The 19674-nt window shown below is 53.4% G+C and overlaps 1 protein-coding gene across 2 annotated transcripts in view; it reads left to right on the top strand.

Moving 5' to 3' along the window:
- PLXNA2 (plexin A2) overlaps positions 1 to 8437 on the top strand; it is a 195124-nt gene extending 186687 nt beyond the window's left edge. For both annotated transcript variants that reach the window (XM_005884925.2, XM_014532306.1), the window contains 6 exons: positions 332 to 431; positions 1346 to 1536; positions 2861 to 3030; positions 5787 to 5999; positions 6625 to 6775; positions 7816 to 8437. In XM_005884925.2, coding sequence (XP_005884987.1) covers positions 332 to 431; positions 1346 to 1536; positions 2861 to 3030; positions 5787 to 5999; positions 6625 to 6775; positions 7816 to 7911 — 921 coding nt within the window. In that variant the 3' untranslated portion in view covers positions 7912 to 8437. The remainder of the gene's footprint in view (positions 1 to 331; positions 432 to 1345; positions 1537 to 2860; positions 3031 to 5786; positions 6000 to 6624; positions 6776 to 7815) is intronic.
- The last annotated feature ends 11237 nt before the right edge of the window (positions 8438 to 19674 follow it).

Below are 19674 nucleotides of genomic sequence, written 5' to 3'. Positions count from 1 at the left end.
CGGAGCAGGGAGCGAACCTGCCACCCTTCGGTGTATGGGCCAACACTCTAACCACTGAGCAACACCAGCCAGGGCCTGAACATTCATTTGTAGCACATGTCAGTTCAGGCACCTACAGCGCATCTCGGTTTGAACTAACCGAACTCCCAGGGCTCAGTAGCCACAGGTGGGAGTGCTGCCATGTTGAAGGGCAGGAATCTGCTACTTCTGGGATTCCTGACCTGCTTGCACTCTGCTCCACATCTTCTCCATAACCGTGTAGAAGTGCTTGTCTACTCAGTCTCGCAAGACACCGACAGTCACCCGCACTGTACCTTTCCTACCCTTCTAGGTGTCAGACAGATCGGTGGTGGCTCTGGTCCCCAAACAGACCTCCTCCTACAACATCCCCGCCTCTGCCAGCATCTCCCGGACGTCCATCAGCAGATATGGTGAGGCCCGGTCTCCTGTGACCTTCCAGGGGCCACTCGCTGTCCCTTCTGACGGCGGGAAGCCCCGGCTGCTGCTGGCCTCCAGTCAAAGGCCTTTGCTCATTAGCTTCCCTCCCTCCCTAGTCCCGTGGTTCCCAGAGCAGCCCACCTCCTCAGAGCTGTGGGAGCAGGTGGCACCCTGTGCCCTTCCTTCGATGGCCCAGGCCTGGTGAAGGAGCTCAAAGGGCACCTGGATGGGGGAGGTTCACGTATCCCAGTCTACGTCTGTTGTCCTGGCAAGAGTAGGAATAGTGCCCCGTTTGCTCTCAAAAGGGTCCCAGTTTGGGCAGTTGGTTCACGGTCCTAGCCTCTCCACACTGAGGAGCGTTAGGGCCCCCCGTGCCCTCTGGGGATGAGGTTCCGGGGCTGCTCTTATTCTGTTTCCTCTGGATCCACCTGTGCACTGAGGCTTTGGGCTCTCCAGCTGAAGGACACCTCAGGATGGAGGCCGGTGGCTCCAAAGGCCTTGGCCGTTCCCAATTCTGGACCCCATGAACTGCAAAGAGGGAGGGTCACAGCTCACAGGTCCCGAGTATCAGGTTCCTCCAGGCCCTTGCGGAAATATTTGTTTGACATTTTACCTATTGATCATCTTGGCTGGAAGCACCAGGGGCGGGGGACTCCGAAATCCCCCAGGGTCTCTCCAGCTCCCAGAATTCCTAAATCCTCTTTTACACAAAGCTCTCAGGCTGTCCTCATGCCAACCAAGAATCCCTAACCACTCCCCGTCACAGGAGGAGCCAGGAGTCCCCTTCCGATCGAAACTGGTTTCTTCCGAGTGGGTGTGGCAAGCGGGCAGGGGTTCTAGAAGGATTCTTCAGGCAAGGATGGTGCAATCAGCTGCTCACAGGCCCCCACCGCCCCCTTCTCCTCAGACTCCTCCTTCAGGTACACAGGCAGCCCCGACAGTCTGCGGTCCCGGGCCCCCATGATCACCCCAGACCTGGAGAGCGGGGTCAAGGTGTGGCACCTGGTGAAGAACCACGACCACGGAGACCAGAAGGAGGGTGACCGGGGCAGCAAGATGGTGTCAGAGATCTACCTGACCCGGCTGCTGGCCACCAAGGTAACTCCTGCTCTGCTCGGCCCAGGGAGGACATGATGGAGTCCGTCCTTCAAGGGGACCCAGAGGAGGAGCAGGCCCAGGCCTCCCGGCAGGCTTTCCAGGGGACCAGCCACCGCTGTTTTCTTCCCTTTGGCAAAAATCATAGCCTGATTGCTGCTCCTGGCCCACTCCTAGGCCCAGCATCACCCTCCCACATCTGCCCGAACCCTTAGGAACAGACTGTGGTTTTCTTATTGGTGCTGACTGGACAGATATGCCGGCTCTCACCATCGCTGCCTTTTCTGCCCACTTGCTGGCCACAATGGGAGGGAAAGCACGAAGGAAGGCCTGGTCCTGCCAATAATCACAGAGAAAGCTCCTCCCCCCTCCCCAATCCCATCTGCCCCTGTTGGGGGGCGGTGGGGGCTGCATTGCTGGAAACTGTGATGTGAAGCTGCTCCCCGCTTCCCTCGCAGAGAACTAATAGGCCTGTAAAGTGTGGCCACCACACGGCTACGTAGGCCAGGCAGGGCTAGGTTTCAAATACTCTCCCCACTGGCCCCACAAAAATGCCACTGAAGTTCCAGCACAGTGGCATCCAGGTTCCAGCTCTCAGACCTGCTTCCAGAAATGGCACCAAAAAACACCATCCAGCCACGTGTCTTTAATTCTGCTTTGCCTAAAAGACTAATGAGAGGCCAACAAAGAGACACCGAGGTTAGACATTGTCCTGGCCAGCAGAGGTATTCCTGGAACCTCAAACTGTGGGACCCAGGCCCAGTCTTGTCCCTCCACAGACACCCTCCAAAGGCCCTGTGGGTCAGGGCTCTGCCTGAGGGTTAGATCTGGACCCTTCACTCCAGCCCCGACTCCAGACACCACTTACCCCAGGCCCCTAACATCATAAGCTTTTTCATACCTTCCCATCTATCAGACCCTCTGCGGCCCTGCCATGCCCCTGCCAGGAGGCTCCCAGTCTTCTGGCTGGTTCTTCAAACACCCTCTCCTATCAGCCTGCACCCCCCTTCCCCATGGGAAGCCTGGACTCTGAGCTCTCGCTGTCTTCCCTCCTGGCACGGACCCTGCATAAATGTGGCCTGTGGCTGCACGCCGGAGCAGAGCTTCTCGGGAATCTGCAGCCCATTTCGTCCCTCCTGCCTCCCCGACATCCCAGCAGTCACCTCCCCGCCCCCCACCCCTCCACCGTCTGCTCAGGCTGGAGTCGCAGACAAATTTCCAAGGCGGGATGGGTCCAAGGCACCATCTGCTCTGCCCGCCTGCTGCCTGCTGTCCCCCTTCTCTCCCCTCCCCTTCACCTCATCATCTCCCCCTGCCCCTCCCCCAGGGCACCCTGCAGAAGTTCGTGGACGACCTGTTCGAGACCCTGTTCAGCACTGTGCACCGGGGCAGCGCCCTCCCCCTGGCCATCAAGTACATGTTTGACTTCCTGGATGAGCAGGCGGACAGACACAGCATCCACGACACAGATGTGCGGCACACCTGGAAAAGCAACTGGTAACCCCTGGGCAGCCCTGGAGAGGCTGCAAGCTGTGTGTGGGAGGGGCTGGGGCCAGCGGGGGCCAGGGAGACGGAGGAGCCTGTTCGTGGTGGCTGGTAAGCCCAGGCGCCTTGGGCAAATAGCGCACATATGCTCTGCAGAGCCACCATGGTCCCCCGCTGCCGCCGAGGGGGGCCTGCCTGGCTTGGGGCCTGGCGCCAGGACGCACACTTGAGCTCTGCCCTTCCAGGTGGAGACCTTTCCCCGGGAAGCACCTCCTCCCTGACTCTGAGGTGTCTGTTCTCAGGGAAAGGGAGCTGGGGGAACCTACGCAAAGCGCCTCATTTGAGAACTAGCAGCAGAGCCTCAGAGCCCGGGCAGCGCCGGGCACCCTGAGTAGGACAGAGTCGAAGGCACTTCCTGAGATCTGGGAGCCCTGAGTTAAGCCGAGAGCCCCGAGGAAGGTGGCCCACGCTCCGGAGAGAGCTCACACCTGCTGTGGACTTGAGACCACGGATCGGGAGGAGGTCCCTGCAAACGTGGTCCCGGAAGGCCAAGTTTTTACCCCGTGGCTGTCAGGAAGCAGCGGGCAGATGTCCTGCAGGCTTGCCCTCTCTTCCCTGAAAGTCACCTCCGCAGCCAGACCCAGCACGGGGAGGCAGCTCCCACAGGCCGCTGGCATGAAATCTCTCTCCCCTGGGTTTGAACCTGAACCAAAACCCAAGCGAAGGGCTGGCTTTTGGGTCCGATCGGGCCTGGCCAGGAGTCAGAGTCAAAACCCTTCCTCCGGGAAAGAGCACAGAGAGTAGAGAGGGGAGGTCCAGGCATGGGGTTGGGCAAGCAGCCCACACAGCTGTCTGGAGTCAGCGATCTCATCAGAAAACAGAGCCGACACAGATGGGCCCCGGCTGTTATTTGGGAATCCAAAGTCCTAGCAACCAGCAAAACACGTTGGAAATACCCAACTCCAATCTCTTCTGTCCCTTCCTTCTCTGGTGTGTCATGGCCGCTGGGCCCCTCAGAGCCTGCAGCTTTGATCGCAGGGGAGTGAAGTGGAGAGACTCGCGAGCTTGTGGGTGCGGAGCCCGGGGTGCACTTCACAGGGGCAGGCCCTTTGCCTGTGTCCCCAGGGGCAGGGCCATGGATGTCTCCTTTGCGTGGGAGGATCCCAGTCCAGCGGGGGGAGTAGGCAAATTCAGGGAAATCAAAAGAAAAGTCTGGATTCTCCCCATCTCGGTGCCTCCTGTGGCAGGCCAGGCCCAAGTCATAGAAATTCCCTCCCCTGCGGTGGTGGTGGGGAGAGTCCCCTTACCCAGACGCAAACCGCCAATGTCCAGAGAAAGACTGTCAGGAGGTCCCCAGGGCTGCTGGCGGAGGGAGGGGGGAAGAGATTTGTCACCTCTCAGTGAGGGCAGCTCCTCCCAGGTTATGGGAAGCCAGGTCACCATCATCCTCATGACTATTTTTTTATTTTAAATAGACTTTTATTGATTTCAGAGAGAGGAAAGGATGGGGAGAGAGAGATAGAAACATCAATGATGAGAAAGAATCATTGCTCAGCTGCCTCCTGCACACCCCCTACTGGGGATGGAGCCCGAAACCTGGGCATGTGCCCTGACCGGGAATTGAACCGTGACCTCTTGGTTCATAGGCCGATGCTCAACCACTGAGCCACACCAGCCAGGCTAATTACCAGTTATTTTGGAAGATAAGCAGAAAACCTAAAGGAAGGGCTTGGAGTGGGCAAAGCAGATCTTTCCCAAGACTTGACAGGACTAAGATATTCGGGAAAGTTTGGGGTCCATCGGAGTCAAGAGAAGAGGAAAAACAGGAGAGGAGAGGTAGGCAGGGTGGCTGGACCATCACCTCGAGCCCAAGGGACAAGCCAGAGGACGGAGCTCACTCCACAGAGGAGCCAAAAGAGTTAAGGCCCCGGGGGCAGCTGGAGGAGAAGGCAGAGCTGGGAAAGGCAGGAAAAAACAGCAGCTGTTCCGGGTTTGAAGGGGACTAAACGGGCTTACCCTCCTCCTGGCCTGAGGAGCGGAGAGAATGCATTCTGCTCCGATGATGAATTCCCACTTTGCCAAAGGGACCCTCCTAAGGACTGACGGGTTCCTCTTGGGGTGGGAAAAACGGAGCTACAGCGGGTCCTTTCCACGCCAACAATGGCCTCCTCTGCTCCCTGTGCCCTGGCTAGGACACAGGAAAGCCCTGGGGGAAGGCCTGGGGAGAGTCCTGAAAGACCTGCCCCCGGGGAGCCCATTCCTCAGCCCACGCAGCCGGGGCTGCCCTGGGAAGCGGCCTGGGCTGGGCGGGAGCACAGGTGGCGCCCTTTGTGCCCTTCGGAGGCCGTGCCTGGGGCTGCCGGCTGCCGCCCTCCGGACAATGGCCATGGGCACTGTGAAGGGATTGGTGGCTTTGTTTGCAGCCCTGAGAAAGTTGTGCAGTTCTCTGTACTTGGGCTGCCCCGGGGCACAGAGGCCCTTGGAAACGGCTGCCAGGAGGGAACAGAACGCCCCTCGCCCACCCCCAGCTGTTAGAGAGCAGGGTCAGCCCCATCAGGGTACAGTGGCGTCTCTCCGTTTCTCTCAGGATCGGGAGCAGCTTGAGCTGAATTTGCAGGCCTGGCTGGACCAGTTTTCTGTCATTCCATTCCTTGCCCTTTGGAGAGAGAACTTGAATTTGGGGGGCAGGGAGGAATATTAGTGGCCAGCATCAGGGGTGCGGCCGGCCGAGGTGCAGCCCTCAGGGTCTGCTCCGCCTCTTCCCCCAGCCTCCCTCTGCGCTTCTGGGTGAACGTGATCAAGAACCCCCAGTTCGTGTTTGACATCCACAAAGGCAGCATCACGGACGCCTGCCTCTCCGTGGTGGCCCAGACCTTCATGGACTCTTGCTCCACGTCTGAGCACCGGCTGGGCAAGGACTCCCCGTCCAACAAGCTGCTGTACGCCAAGGACATCCCCAGCTACAAGAGCTGGGTGGAGAGGTCAGTGGCACCGAGGACAGGCCCCTGCCCGCTGCCTGCTCCTGTCCCCACCCTGTGGCTTTCACTGACCCACAACTGTGTGTGGTACCTTTATACCTGCTCCATCCTTTCCCTGGTCTACACTGCCTGCTGGGGGGAGGAAGGGAAGCTTCGTGGCCTTTGAAATCAGGTCAAGGTCGTTATCATCCTAATTGCCATTTAGTGAGCACATGCTAAGCACCCAGCACTGTGATAAAGGTTTTGTCTGTGCCGTCCCATTAAAATATCCAACAGAGTAGTGAAGTGGGTAGTATCATCATCCCCATTTTACTGATAAGGAAACTGAGGCACAGAGAGGGTGAGTCACTTGCCCAAGGTCAAACAGCTAGCAGGTAGCAGAGCTGAAATTTGAATATAAGGATTCTGCTCAGAGTCTGGGCTTTTCACCACTGGGGGGCACTGCAGCCAGGAGCTCACAGATAGATGGAACCTGGCCTTAGGGGGCCTCAGATTGAGGCAAGAGGCCAGAGGAAGCCACATCAGGAGAGAAATAAGAAGGTGCTAGTGAGTGGGGACTCCTCGTGTTCTCGAGGGGCTCCGGGTCCGGGCGAGCCCCCCCTCAAGGAGCCTGTCCTCTGCACGGCAGATACTATGCAGACATCGCCAAGCTGCCTGCCATCAGCGACCAGGACATGAACGCCTACCTCGCCGAGCAGTCCCGCCTGCACGCTGTGGAGTTCCACATGCTGAGTGCCCTCAATGAGATCTACTCCTACGTCAGCAAGTACAGCGAGGAGGTAAGTCAGGGCCTCGGGGCACAGACACCCACACGCAGCAAGCCAGGCGGTTAGACAAACGCCTGTGCTCGTCCTGAAATAGCAGCATCAGAGGGTCATTTAGAAAACACATCCATGGAGGCAAAAACCCCTGCGCTCCAAAATCCCCCCCATCCTTCCAAAGGCAGCCCCGACTCACCCAGCCAGCACTTCCTTACACATCGCCCCCCCCATCCTTCCAAAGGCAGCCCCGACTCACCCAGCACTTCCTTACACATCGTCTTTCACTCGTCGTCACGCAATAAATAACACTTTTAGTAATGTTGTTGTTTTCCAGTGGAAAGTGTTGTGCGGTTAATTTCATTCTTCCTTAAACAATGAATCGGTGCGCACTTGGGCACAGCCCGCCAGTTACATTTCAGAGATGCAGGTGGACCTTCACCTGAGTGGCAGTTCCCCGGGACAGCTTCGGGGAACTCACCTGTCACACATGAGCATTGTGCCTGAAAGGGGTGTCAGTAATGATAATGATGGTAATCACAATAACACTTGCATAGCACTTCCTGTATGCCAGATGTTCTCTCAAACACCTTAGCTACGCAGCTGCCCCTTAAACATGGTTTGAATTGCACAATCCACTTGCACGTGGATTTTTTTCACTTGACCACAATTCTGCTAACTCGCACCGGTCAAACACACGTTGTTTGGAGATGAACTATACTTTGGGAATCACCCATGCAGAGGGTTGACTGTAATTATACGAGAATCTTCAATCTGGGAGGTCAGCACCCCTAATCCCTGTGCTGTCCAGGGTCCCTATATGCATACATAACATATACTATATACACATACATATATACACATGCATACATAATATATACATATATACACACATACATATATAAATGCATATATACAGACATAGTCAGTTAAGCATGTACATTACTTAAGGTTATGCTCATTAGGGCAGAAGGGAAAGGCAGATAGAAGGATGGAAGATTCGGAAATGGCGTCTCCTCTCCTGAGTCCTGAAGTCTCTCCGCCTTTGCTTTGTTCCTCAGCTCATCGGGGCGCTGGAGCAGGACGAGCAGGCCCGGCGCCAGCGGCTGGCCTACAAGGTGGAACAGCTCATAAATGCTATGTCCATCGAGAGCTGAGAGACGGAGCCTCCCGTTCCTGGGAAGAGGGACCCGTGAACGCTGTGACACTGGGCGTCTCGGAAGGAAGGACAAGTGAAGGGGATCGGACCCCAGAGCTTGCTGTCCCCCGAGACCCTGTCCCGGGGAGAGGGGAGCCACGCCAGCCAAGCAAGTCTCCTCGCAGGCCAGGCGGATCCTGCAGGGAGAGACCATGGGCGTCGTCCACCCCAGGGCGCACAGGAGAGGAGCAGGGCCGAGGAGGAGGCGGCTCTTCAAGCCGAGAGGCGCCAGCTGGACACGGTTCCGCCTCTGTGACTGCTGCTTTGCATGAAAACTCATTTGATGTATATTGGGGAAATAATGAGAACTTTATTTAATTTTTTTTAAGAAAAAGGAAAACCAGAAATAAAACAAAACAAAACACTTCCCTGTTAATCCCGTCCAACTTTTGTTGAATTCTGGGTTCTATCCCCCCTTCCTTCTCTTGTCCCCTGCCCTCCTTCCTTATCTAACTCCTGTCTCCAAATGCCAGGAAAAAAAAAAACACACCTACAGAGATGCTGAGAGAAATCGGGGGGGAAATTGTTTCTTTTCCCTTGGCATTAAAAAAAAAAAAAAGGAGGAGAAGAAGAATGAGCACAAGTCTGCACCAAACACTTTGCAAAACTAGAGGCCAGTAAAACCTGGAATTATCCCGGCAGCCAGAGAGCGTGGGAACTACAGAACTTTGCGCCAATTGCAAAGCCGTGGAGCAGCTCAGCCTGGCGGATGGGGAATTGAGCTTTACAGACCACACACCTGTATATTCTCATCTCTCGAGAGATGTGTCTCTAGAGTACCAATGCTTTTTGCTACTGTTTTTTTTGTTTATTTGTTTGTTTTGTGTGTGTGTCTCTGTGTGTGTGTGTTTTATTTAATCCCAAACCTCAACAAATGAGGAGCTGATCTTTGGTACCTTTCCCTTTGGTTTCCCCAAAGTTCCTAGCGGAAGTGGGGGAGAGGTGGGCCTCTCTCAGACCAGACGACTGGCCTCCCTGAGGACACGCGCAGCTCCGCCTTCACATCAGTCACTGTCCTGAACCAGGCACCCTGGGGAGAGGGCCTGGAGGCACGGGGCCAGGCCTCCAGGAGGTTCCTTGTGGGGGCATGAGTGTTTGGCTTTGGATTCCATTCCAATCCGCTGGTGGTTTCACAGTTAGAGAGAAAACAAGAATCAAACATCCAACCATGTTTACAGCAAGCAGTACCTGCAGAGCATCGGTTACCGAAGCCGCGGGCTTTCCTGTTCTGCTTTGTTTCTTTCATTCTCTTGTGCCTGGCGAGGGGAGACAACCCTTCGCTCACATCTGGACGCTCCTGATGGTGCACTTCCTGGGGAGAAAAGACTGTCGATCCCCACATGACTTCTGCCTCTCTTGTCCTTACGAGTTGGAAGGACACGTGGGCGGTTTCTCGCTGGGCTCCTTTCCTGCTGGCACCTAAAACCATGATGACCAGCTCTCCTGCGTGCAGTTTGCAAGCAGAGAGACCCACGCGCCACGCCCTGGTCCAGAGGACTCTCGGGAGCCAGTGGGAGTCACCGAGAGGAAGGCCCTCTGTTGGTGACAAGACCTCGGTGACCGGGACAGCCATCCGGGTTTCCGGGCCTCCCACGTTGGCAAGGATCCAAGCAGACGGCTCCGACTTCTCTACAGGCAGCACCGAAGTGTGGGGGAAGGAGGACAAGAGAGAGGCAAAGGGATGGGAAGTGGGGGAGGCAGGAGCGGACCAACCTCCCCTTCCCACCTCCTTGTCAAGGGGCTGCAATGCTGGGAAACGGGACCAGCCATCCCCTGAGAGACCAGACCAGAGTCATTTCCTCTGTAATTAACTCTGGGCCCCAGCTTCTCTGTGCCCTGATTTACCTCCAAACAATTCCAATTTCCAGAGGCTCTGCTGACCACATTGGATTCCCAGGAAAGGGCTGGGGGAGGGAGGCCGGAGGGCTGGCTTCCATCGCTGGCGGGTGGCTTTGGGTTGCTGGGCTAACCACACAGCAGACATCGCCTGCTCTCAGCTCCAGTTTCTTGCCTGAATGCAGCTGACAAATGGGAAGAGAAAAGCATTCAGCGAAATACTCAGGAAACTTGCTTGTTTTCATTCTAATTCACGACCAGCCATGCCAAGGCCACGTTCTTCTGATAATCCTCTTCTGTTAAAGTTTCTCTGGGCTCTATTAACAGCCTGAAAGAAATACTAATGACTGGCCTTCCGCACTAAGCCAAAGTGTTTACTCTTCACAGCACCCAAAGCTTATCAGCTCAGAGCCCATGATTTATGGAGATGAAAAGAGAGGAGATACGGGCAAGAGGAATGTGAGAAGGAACTCTGTGCTACCCACACACACACACACACAAAATTCTGGCTCGCCTCATTTTACTTCTGAGTTCTGCATGCAGGCTTTCTGATCACACCACTGCTCTAACTGGCACCCAGGACTTGACTCCACCAAGAAGCAAAAGCAAGTTAGACATCCTCCATTGCATCTTAACCATCCCTTACCTCTGGGCATCCACCTGAGCATCTCCCAGCAGCTACTTCTGGTGGCCACTCACCGCCCCCCGGGGTGCTTCCTTGAAGGTTTTTGGAGAGGGTAGAGGATGATGGGAGGTGGGGGGTAGACTGAAGAAAGCAGGCGCACAGACGCAGAGAGAAGAGCCAAAGCTGGCAAGAGACTTGGCCCCGTTTCTCAGGACTCCGTGAGAGAGTTGGGGAAGTTGGGTTGGCAAGGGAAGTGGCATCCCTGAGAAAGAAATTAAGGAAAAGGAAACGTCGGTTGGACTCAAGCCAGGCTAGGAGGGCAAGTGGTTGTAGAGCCTTGCCCCCTCTCTGGCTGCTCACCTCGTCCTCCTCCACCAGCTCTTGACCTTGGATCACCAAGAACCAGTGGAGTCCACCCTGTGGAACAGGGAGGAGAGGCAGTCGGTTGGCCTCCCTCCTCACTGTTACCCAGTTCGATGACGGTTTGACCTTGAGTGAAGAATACGTATGAAAGGCACGGTCTCTCCCCCAGATGAAGCCATCCACCTTGGCGGGAGGCCAGGAAGGAGGTGTCTCTGGAAAGGCAGTCCGGCTTGTGTTTTATTGATCTGCACAAGAGACGATTCCCTGGAAAAGGAACAGGACCCCAGAAAGGTGTTGGTCAACAACGGAGATGGACAAGATGTCCATCATGGTGGAGCCAGTCACTCCAGCGGGCCTGCTGCTTCCCACCCTCAGCCTGGTGTCGACTGCTGTGCCATCCCCTCTCCCCCTCCCCACAGCGCACCCCTCAGGACCATTTCCCATCCACCACTGGCTAAGAGCATCCCTCTTTGCAGAGCTCGGTCATTGAACTCGTGGATCAGCTGTCAACGGTCACTACAGGGAGGGACCTGTTTTTTTCATTCATTCGTTCATTCAATCAGGGAACCTTCAGACCTGTAACTATTCTCTAGGCATTGGTCTATGTGCTGAGAAACGGCAACGAACAAGACTCAGAAGGACCTTCTAGCAAGTTTACGTTCTCCAGGCTACTGGTTCTTGCCACCAACTTAGCAGGCGCAGTTCTCCTTCCTCGCCTGCAGGGGGCAGGAGTCTTCTAAGCAAGGAGGCCAGAGGAGAGAAGAATGCCCGCCTACCCAGCTGCCTTACCTTATTCTGGGGACATCACTTGGGCAATAGAGCCTCCCTCATTTCCATTACCACTGTCTCTTGTGGCGACAGTTCCCTGCTCCTCGAGCCCCCGGACTTCCTTCATTTCCACCAAATGAGGACAAGAAACGGCCGTGGAGGCCCCCGGCCCCGCTGCGCATCCAGAAGTAAGGATGGGTGTGATATCTCACCCATGGCCCGGGCAGAACACCTAGAGAATGCCTGAAAGCCTCGTCCGCTAAATCTCCAGGCGCTTCCCTATCACCACACCTGCCCCGTGAACCTGCAGCCGGTAAACACTGAGCCAGCTGCTCTGGGGGAGGCCTGGCTGCAGACAGGAAAGACCTGCAAATGGGGGCCGAGGGGCTCCAACGGCGAGAAAACGCGAGCAGCCGCACAGACACAGGGTCCATGTAGGAGTGGATCCCACAGCGAGACTCGGGGATGGAGTTCAGGGCCTTGGGGAGCCTCAGGAACAAGCTCTGAGAAACTGGCAGCATCCTCCCCCTCGCTCCATCCAACCTCCCTCCTCTCTTCCCTTCTCCCGGTTTCCCCCAGGAGTGAAGTTTTAGCTACTGGGCTCAGCGATGCCACCTAGGAAAGACCAAGTTTCAGTCTGGAACTCAGGCAAGACCTGGGAGAGATCAGCCCACTGCTGGTCACACAGGCCAGCAGCCCAGCAAGGCAACCTGAGGCTCTGGCTTCCGTGGACCCCCTCATCCCGCCTCCTCACCTGAAAGAAGCTCCGCCTTCAGATCAGCCCCACCCTTTCCGCAGCTCACCCTGCCCCCTTCCCAGCCTCAAGGAAGATGGGCGGTCCTCTGGGCTTCCGTCCAGGCCCTGACTGGTTACCCTCCTTCCTGGCATTGCAGGTGGAGAGCAAAATGGAAAATAGTGCCCTCCATCCAGAGCAGATGTCCTCAGGTGTGTCTGGGAGGAAGGGACCAGCTCCTTGTACCACGACATTAGGGGCCTGAGCCCACCCGCCTCTACCCACAACTTCTCCTCCCCAAACCCACTCTTCCTGACACACTGGAATCTGTGTGATAGCTATATTTTTAAGAAAATGCAGCGATCGTTGTCTGGTTTTCTTGTTTTTACAGGTGTTGCGAAATTAAAAAATAAAACTGGAAGAAAAGGAAGTATTTAAGATGTTCCAATAAAATAGGTTTTTTGTTATTCTAATATATTATTGTGTACCTATTGTAAATATGAAACACTCCTATTTTGCAAGCCAAGGACGCGATTTGTACTGTTGTTATATATAAATAAAATTTACTGGATTAAAAAATACCTTAACTCTTCAAATTAACTTGATTGTTCAGCAGCATATACGCAGACGAACTTTTCCCGGCATATTTAAGAAGCAGGATATCACGGGAAGATGAGCTAAGTTGTTCTGAGGGACTTCTAGAATTCTCTCTGGAGCCAGAGCTCATTAATGTCCAGTCATCACACACACACACACACACACACACACACACACACACACACACGCTGCTCTGCTTGCAGCAATAGGTGAACACTGCCCTCTAGCCCCAAGACCCCAGAATATAGCTTTTCTTCCAAAAAGGGTGACAGTGCCAGACACTTTGGGTTGTGGCACTCTCCCAGGGGTGAATAAGGCCTCCCAAGAATGAGGCGATCCACCCCCTAGCCCTTCCGGAAAATGACATTCACTCATTAGTACATAACACTTATTAAGCATCTACCATGGCCTGGCATTGTGGCAAGTGCCCGGGGATAAAATTAAAAATGAGAGAGATGCCCTAGCTGGTTTGGCTCAGCAGATAGAGCGTTGGTCTGTGGACGGAAGGGTCCCGGGTTCGATCCCGGTCAAGGGCACATGCTGGGGGTGCGGGTTCGATCCCTAGTAGGGGGAGTGCAGGAGGCAGCCAATCAATGATTCTCTCTCATCATTGATGTTTCTATCTCACTCTCCCCTCTCCCTTCTCTCTGAAATCAATAAAAATATACTTCTGGGTGGAAAATGAGAAAGACGTGACCCGCCCTCATCAGCCTTGCAGTGTGGTGGAAATCATAAGGACTCTGGGAAGGGAGTGTCTGAGCCGTGCCACAGGAGGGGTATTTTTGTTGTTTTTCTTTTATTTCCAAGTTGAGGGATGAAGGGGTCAGGGGAAAGGTGCCAGGCCATGGGTGCCTTTAGATCCAGCACAGTGAGAGGGAGGAGATAAGCAGTTAGCCCCTGGCTGTATGGCTCAGTGGTTGAGTGTCCACCTATGAACCAGGAGGTCACGGTTCGATTCCCGGTCAGGGCACATGCCCAGGTTGTGGGCTCAATCAATGATTCTCTCCCATCATTGATGTTTCTATCTCTCGCTCCCTCTTCCGTCCTCTCTAATATAAATTAAAAAAAAAATTTGTTTAAAAAGATAAGCAGTTAGGCTGACCTGAGGATGTCCGTTTTCCTATATTTCTTGCTCATATTCCGAAGTGTGTGAGTGACACTTCCACCCTCGGCCGGTGAAGGGTGTGGATGAGGATAATTGGACAACCCGCCCGTCTGACATCTCAGCTGAGCCGCCAGAACTGCCGGTCACTCCCTTCATGATAACGAGGTCAGAACTGGTTTCTGGCCCCACCGCTGTGTGCCTGGCCCTGGGAGTGAAAACTCCTGAAGGAGGAGGAGCAGCCCTTGCCCTCAGAGAGCCTCCGATCTGATGGCGGAGGTAGCTACCGCCTTCACGGAGCCGCCAGCTGGATGGGGGAGACGCAGACCCTGCTGGCCTGGTGGCCAGTCTTAGATGGACTGTGATGCTGTAGGAATGGGGCCTGAGGCTCAAAGACAAAAGCATGGAAACAAGCGACTGTTCATAGATACCGTGCGTGCTGGAGTTGTAGAATTATCGTAGATTCAAAGAGAAAATTCTTACCCTCACTCCACAGCCTCTGAGTTTATGGTGCTGACACACACACACACACACACACACACACACGTTTCCTAAGAGACAGGAGAGATGCAAATGCTGGCCCTGAGGGTGAGAAAAATGCAAACACAACAGCCTGAAGAGCCGGGAAGAGCAGGCACCACGTTGCTGAGGCCTGTGTGTAATTAGTGCATTGTTTCCCATTGCACAGAGGGTTGGTTTGTGAGCGCAGGGGCCATGGGCCATTTGACGAATGTTACTGACATTAAACCATCCTCCGCTTCTCTTTTAAACGCAGACCCGAAGCACTGGAGGCGCAGTGGGAAGGTGGGATGGTTTCTCAGCAGAGACCTGTGGCCCTGCCGAGCTCCTGCCAAGAGTGTGGTTAGAGGAGAAGGGCCTCTGACAGTGTCTGATGGGGCCCTGGGGTCGGCTGGGACACAGACCGGATGGAGGAGGCTTTTACACAGGGTCCTTGCACCCCAGAGTCTCCTGCTGGGCCCCATCTCCCCTTAGCAACTTGGACTTGGAGAGCCTCTATTATTATATAGCCGCTGCAGGAACTGCCGTCCTCAGGAAGGAAGAGGCGGGGAGAGGAATCTACCGGGTGCCGGCCTGTCCTGTTTACAGAGGTGAGTGCCAGGCCCACAGCACACGCCCAGTACGAGTGCTATGAATGAATGAATGAATGAATGAACGAACGAACGAACGAACGAACGAACGAATGTTGGGAACCACCTATCATACTCCAAGCATGGGAACATCCTCTTTTAGGCCTCTTAATCTTACATGTTAGGAGTGTTCCATTTCTCTAGCCTGAGGCTCAGAGAGGTTAAGGGACTTCCTTAAGGTCACACAGCTATTCAGTGGTAGAGCCTCTGAGGTCTGACTCCAGAGTTCAGATCGCATGCCCCTCCTACTGCACAACTTCTAGAACAGGGGTCCTCAAACTTTTTAAACAGGGGGCCAGTTCACTGTCCCTCAGACCGTTGGAGGGCCGGACTATAGTTTAAAAAAAAAACTATGAACAAATTCCTATGCACATTGCACATATCTTATTTTGAAGTAAAAAAACAAAACGGGAACAAGTACAATATTTGTATTTGCATGTGGCCCGTGGGCTGTAGTTTGAGGACCCCTATCCCAGAACCACTGAATCCTCGGCAATCTTCTCCAGAAATGGACCCTCCCTCTTGCAACAAGCAGGTGCCGGGGGACCCATCTTCAGCGTTCGTCAATATTCATATTTGTTCCACACCATCGCTATTGATTCATCGCTTGAAGTTAGCATCACACTAGACTGGGCACCATTAGATATACAAGTCTCAACGTTGCAGCTTTCTCAGAATTTACAATGTAATGTCAATACTGAATCATTATGCAAGGAGAGAAAGATTTATCCCTTTTCTTCATTTTTCCTACAAAGTGCAAAGTAATGTTGCCAACCTGCAGCAACAGGCATCTGGGAGTGCTGGGCTCCTCGATATGAGGGAAAACGTGCATGATAAGCCACTGGAGAGAAAGAATTCAGGGAGGTGGGTGTTGCTGGTGATGTGTGTTTGATCATAGTGACACCATGAGCTGTCAGCCCTCTCTGCTCAGCAAGGGAGCTGAAACACAGATGAGGTCCCGCTGCGTTTGGCTGCCAGAAGCTGGGAGCCAATTTTGGGGCCCACCAGTAGCACATGTGCAGGACTTTCTGCTCTGTGGTAATAATATATTATGAAGTAATATGACATATATTAACTAATAATATATACAATATATAAGCACTAATAATAGTAGTATACTATCCATCTGATTCCCAGCTTCGCTTTATGTCTCTGCCTCATTTTTCTTGCTTCCTCGCTCCCGACCCCATGATAATTGCTGGGTTTCACATACCCCTAAGAGCACAGGCCTTGGATTCAATTGCCCACCGTTGAATTCCATCCCAAAGCTGAGCAGTCTGGGGCAAGTTACATTTGATCATAGTGACACCATGAGCTGTCAGCCCTCTCTGCTCAGCAAGGGAGCTGAAACACAGATGAGGTCCCGCTGCGTTTGGCTGCCAGAAGCTGGGAGCCAATTTTGGGGCCCACCAGTAGCACATGTGCAGGACTTTCTGCTCTGTGGTAATAATATATTATGAAGTAATATGACATATATTAACTAATAATATATACAATATATAAGCACTAATAATAGTAATATACTTTCCATCTGATTCCCGGCTTCGCTTTATATCTCTGCCTCATTTTTCTTGCTTCCTCGCTCCCAACCCCATGATAATTGCTGGGTTTCACATACCCCTAAGAGCACAGGCCTTGGATTCAATTGCCCACCGTTGAATTCCATCCCAAAGCTGAGTGGCCTGGGGCAAGTTACATCATCTCTCTATGTATCAATTTTCAAACCTATAAAATGGGGATGCTATGTATTAAGTAAAGTTTTTGTAGGAGTTAAATAGGGTAAAATATATCCTGGGGTCCATAGATATTACAAAAGGTAAATGAGAGATAGAATTAACCATAAATCTTTCTTTTTAAAACAGTCCCGCAGGACGTACAGGCCGGAGGAGATGGGGGTCTCTATCTGGCTGCGGATGAAGCGGAACCAATGCTCATAGGTTTCAGAAGTGAACGTTGGTGCTGAGAGGTAAGCGCTTAGAGGACTAGGCCTGGATGCCAAGCAAAGAAAGCAGGAGATGAATGAAAGGTTTACCCAAAGACAGAATCAGCCATGAACCAGCCAGTCAAGAATGCTACAGGTAGCCCAGCCGGCATGGCTCAGTGGTGAGCGTCAACCTGTGAACCAGGAGGTCATGGTTTGATTCCCAGTCAGGGCACATACCTGGGTTGCAGGCTCCCTCCCCTGTGTGTGTGTGTGTGTATTGGCGGGGAGGGGATGCAGGAGGCAGCCCATTAATGATTCTCTCTCATCATTAATGTTTCTCTCTCTCCTTCTCCCTTCCTCTCTGAAATCAATAAAAATAAAACATTTTTTAAATGTTACAGGTAAATAGAAAGTAGCAGAGAGAAGTGGGTCAAACCAGATCTCCATGTGCTCAAGCCACAGAGTCCAGTTGGCCACAAGTCAGTGGATGGCTTCCCGAAAGCCTGACCAGGACCAGGATCCAAAAACTATTTGGCGCCTCGCAGGTAAAATACCCCTTTACCCGGACAGTCAGGAGGCAGGGCAGGCCCACGGGCCCAGGGCAGGTGAAACAGAGAAAGGTAAGTGCGGAGAGCGGCTCCCAGATGACTGAGTGATATGGGCTGCGGGAGCTGCAGCAAGTAAACAAAGCTTGATCAGGTGCATGTAATTGAGTAGATTCGAACCTGGGAGAACGTTGTAAACATCTTGACCACGCCCTTACTTGGCCTCCTGGAACCCGGCTATAAAATAAAGACTCGGCTTGCAGGCCGTGGCGCTGTCTCTCCATCAGAGAGGGCAGCGTCCCACCTAACGCCCAGCTTTATTCTCTTGTCTGTCTTTTCTAATCCTTCACCGACCACCCCCCTCAGGTTCACCCATGGCCGTGCTGGCTTGGGTGACAAGTGGGCTGGAGGCACAGGGCATGTGTGTAGTGTAGTGGTAGATAAAGACAGAAGCAGAGGTTTTAGGGAATTTATGGAATCGGCTCACATCACTGGAACTGGCAAGTCTGCAATCTTCAGGGCAAGCTGGCAGGCTAGTGGCTGTGGCAGGCATCGATGCAGGGGCAGAATGTCTTCTCTGGCAAACCTGTATTACCTGAAGGCCTTCCACTGTTAGGTGAGGCTCACCCATACTAGGGCAGGAAACCTGTTTTGCTCAAAGTCTACTGAATGTAAGTGTAGATCTAAAAACTAGCTTTACAGCAACACCTAGACTGATGTTTGACCCAACAACTGGGCACCATAGCTAAGCTGACACAAAAAAATTAACCATCACAGTGAAGAAAAGACATGTCAACCTGCTTTCAAACACTGAAGCTGAACGCGGGCGGGTAATCTGCAAATCCATTCACTGTGATGTTTTTATTCTGCTAAAAATACACATAACATAAAATTTCCCCTCTTTACTATTTGAAGTGTACAGGTCAGTGGTATTAAATACACTCACACTGTTGTGCAACCATGACCACCACCCACCCTCATCACTCTTTTCATCTTGCAAAACTGAAACTCTACCCATTAGCAATAATTCTCCATCCTCTGCTCACCCCAGGCCCTGGCAACCCTGAGGAAACCCTTAGTTTCCTGATAGAATCCCAGCCTTTGCTAGGTAACCAAAGGAGAAAAGGGGCAGATATCAACGAGGTATGCAGATACCTGGAGGCCAGGAATGGGGGTGGGACAGGGAGGGGTCCAGGTCCGGGTCAGAGAGGAATAAACTGGAATGGGAAAAACTGGAATGACCTCCTCCTCTGCTTTTTCTCCTGAGCTCACGAATGTCTGTACAATCCTAGTCCACCAACAAGAGTCCCACTAAGAAGCACACACCAGAAGCTGGTAAAACAAACACACAAAACCATGTTTTGTTTCATCTCCGAGACTCCTTCAGAACTCTGGCCTCCCCACTCTCATCTTCCCTTGCTCCTCCCACCTGCAGGTGGCTCCATGCCCCAGCTCCTGGCTGTCACCTCAGGTGCCCCTAACGCTGGGCTCCCTTAAGAGAGCACATAATCTTGCTAGCCATCCTGTCATCTTATCCCCACCTTGCTTTGTCCCACCTGCAGGTAATCGCCCTTAAATTCCCTCCTTAGTTTCAAATGCCTAAAAGAAGCATCAAAACTGTCATTTTCAGGAGCGTTTCAGATCTTGCGGCCCAGCATAGGTTGTCAGTTGGGCTCCAGTAAACCCTTAGAAAAATTCTCTACCTGTTGGGGTGTTTCTTAGCTCGACAAACGTCATGGACTCCGGGGGTGCTTGTTTTTTCACCTAGAGAGGACCACCCAGAGCCTCTCCATGGCTGAGCATGGCAAGGATGCTCAGGTGCGCCCACTAGCCTAGCGGGGAGAGATGGGGGAGGTGAGCACTGAGCCCTGGCTCAGGTGACCAGCTTCCAACACCTGGACCTCATATCACCAGATTCTGTTAGCCAGGAGAGCTGGAGCTAGAGGCCTCTCAAAGCTCAAGGAACCTCAAACATTTCTCCGGATGATAAATTCCCAGTCAGAAGAGTCCCTGGCGGAGGGGTCACTGGGTCAGCCACCGCACAGCAGCGAGAATCATAGAATTTGGGCGATATGAGGTAT

The sequence above is a fragment of the Myotis brandtii genome, unplaced genomic scaffold (genome assembly GCF_000412655.1).
Source record: "Myotis brandtii unplaced genomic scaffold, ASM41265v1 scaffold878, whole genome shotgun sequence".
NCBI lineage: Eukaryota > Metazoa > Chordata > Mammalia > Chiroptera > Vespertilionidae > Myotis > Myotis brandtii.
This window is presented reverse-complemented; position numbering and strand designations above follow the sequence as displayed.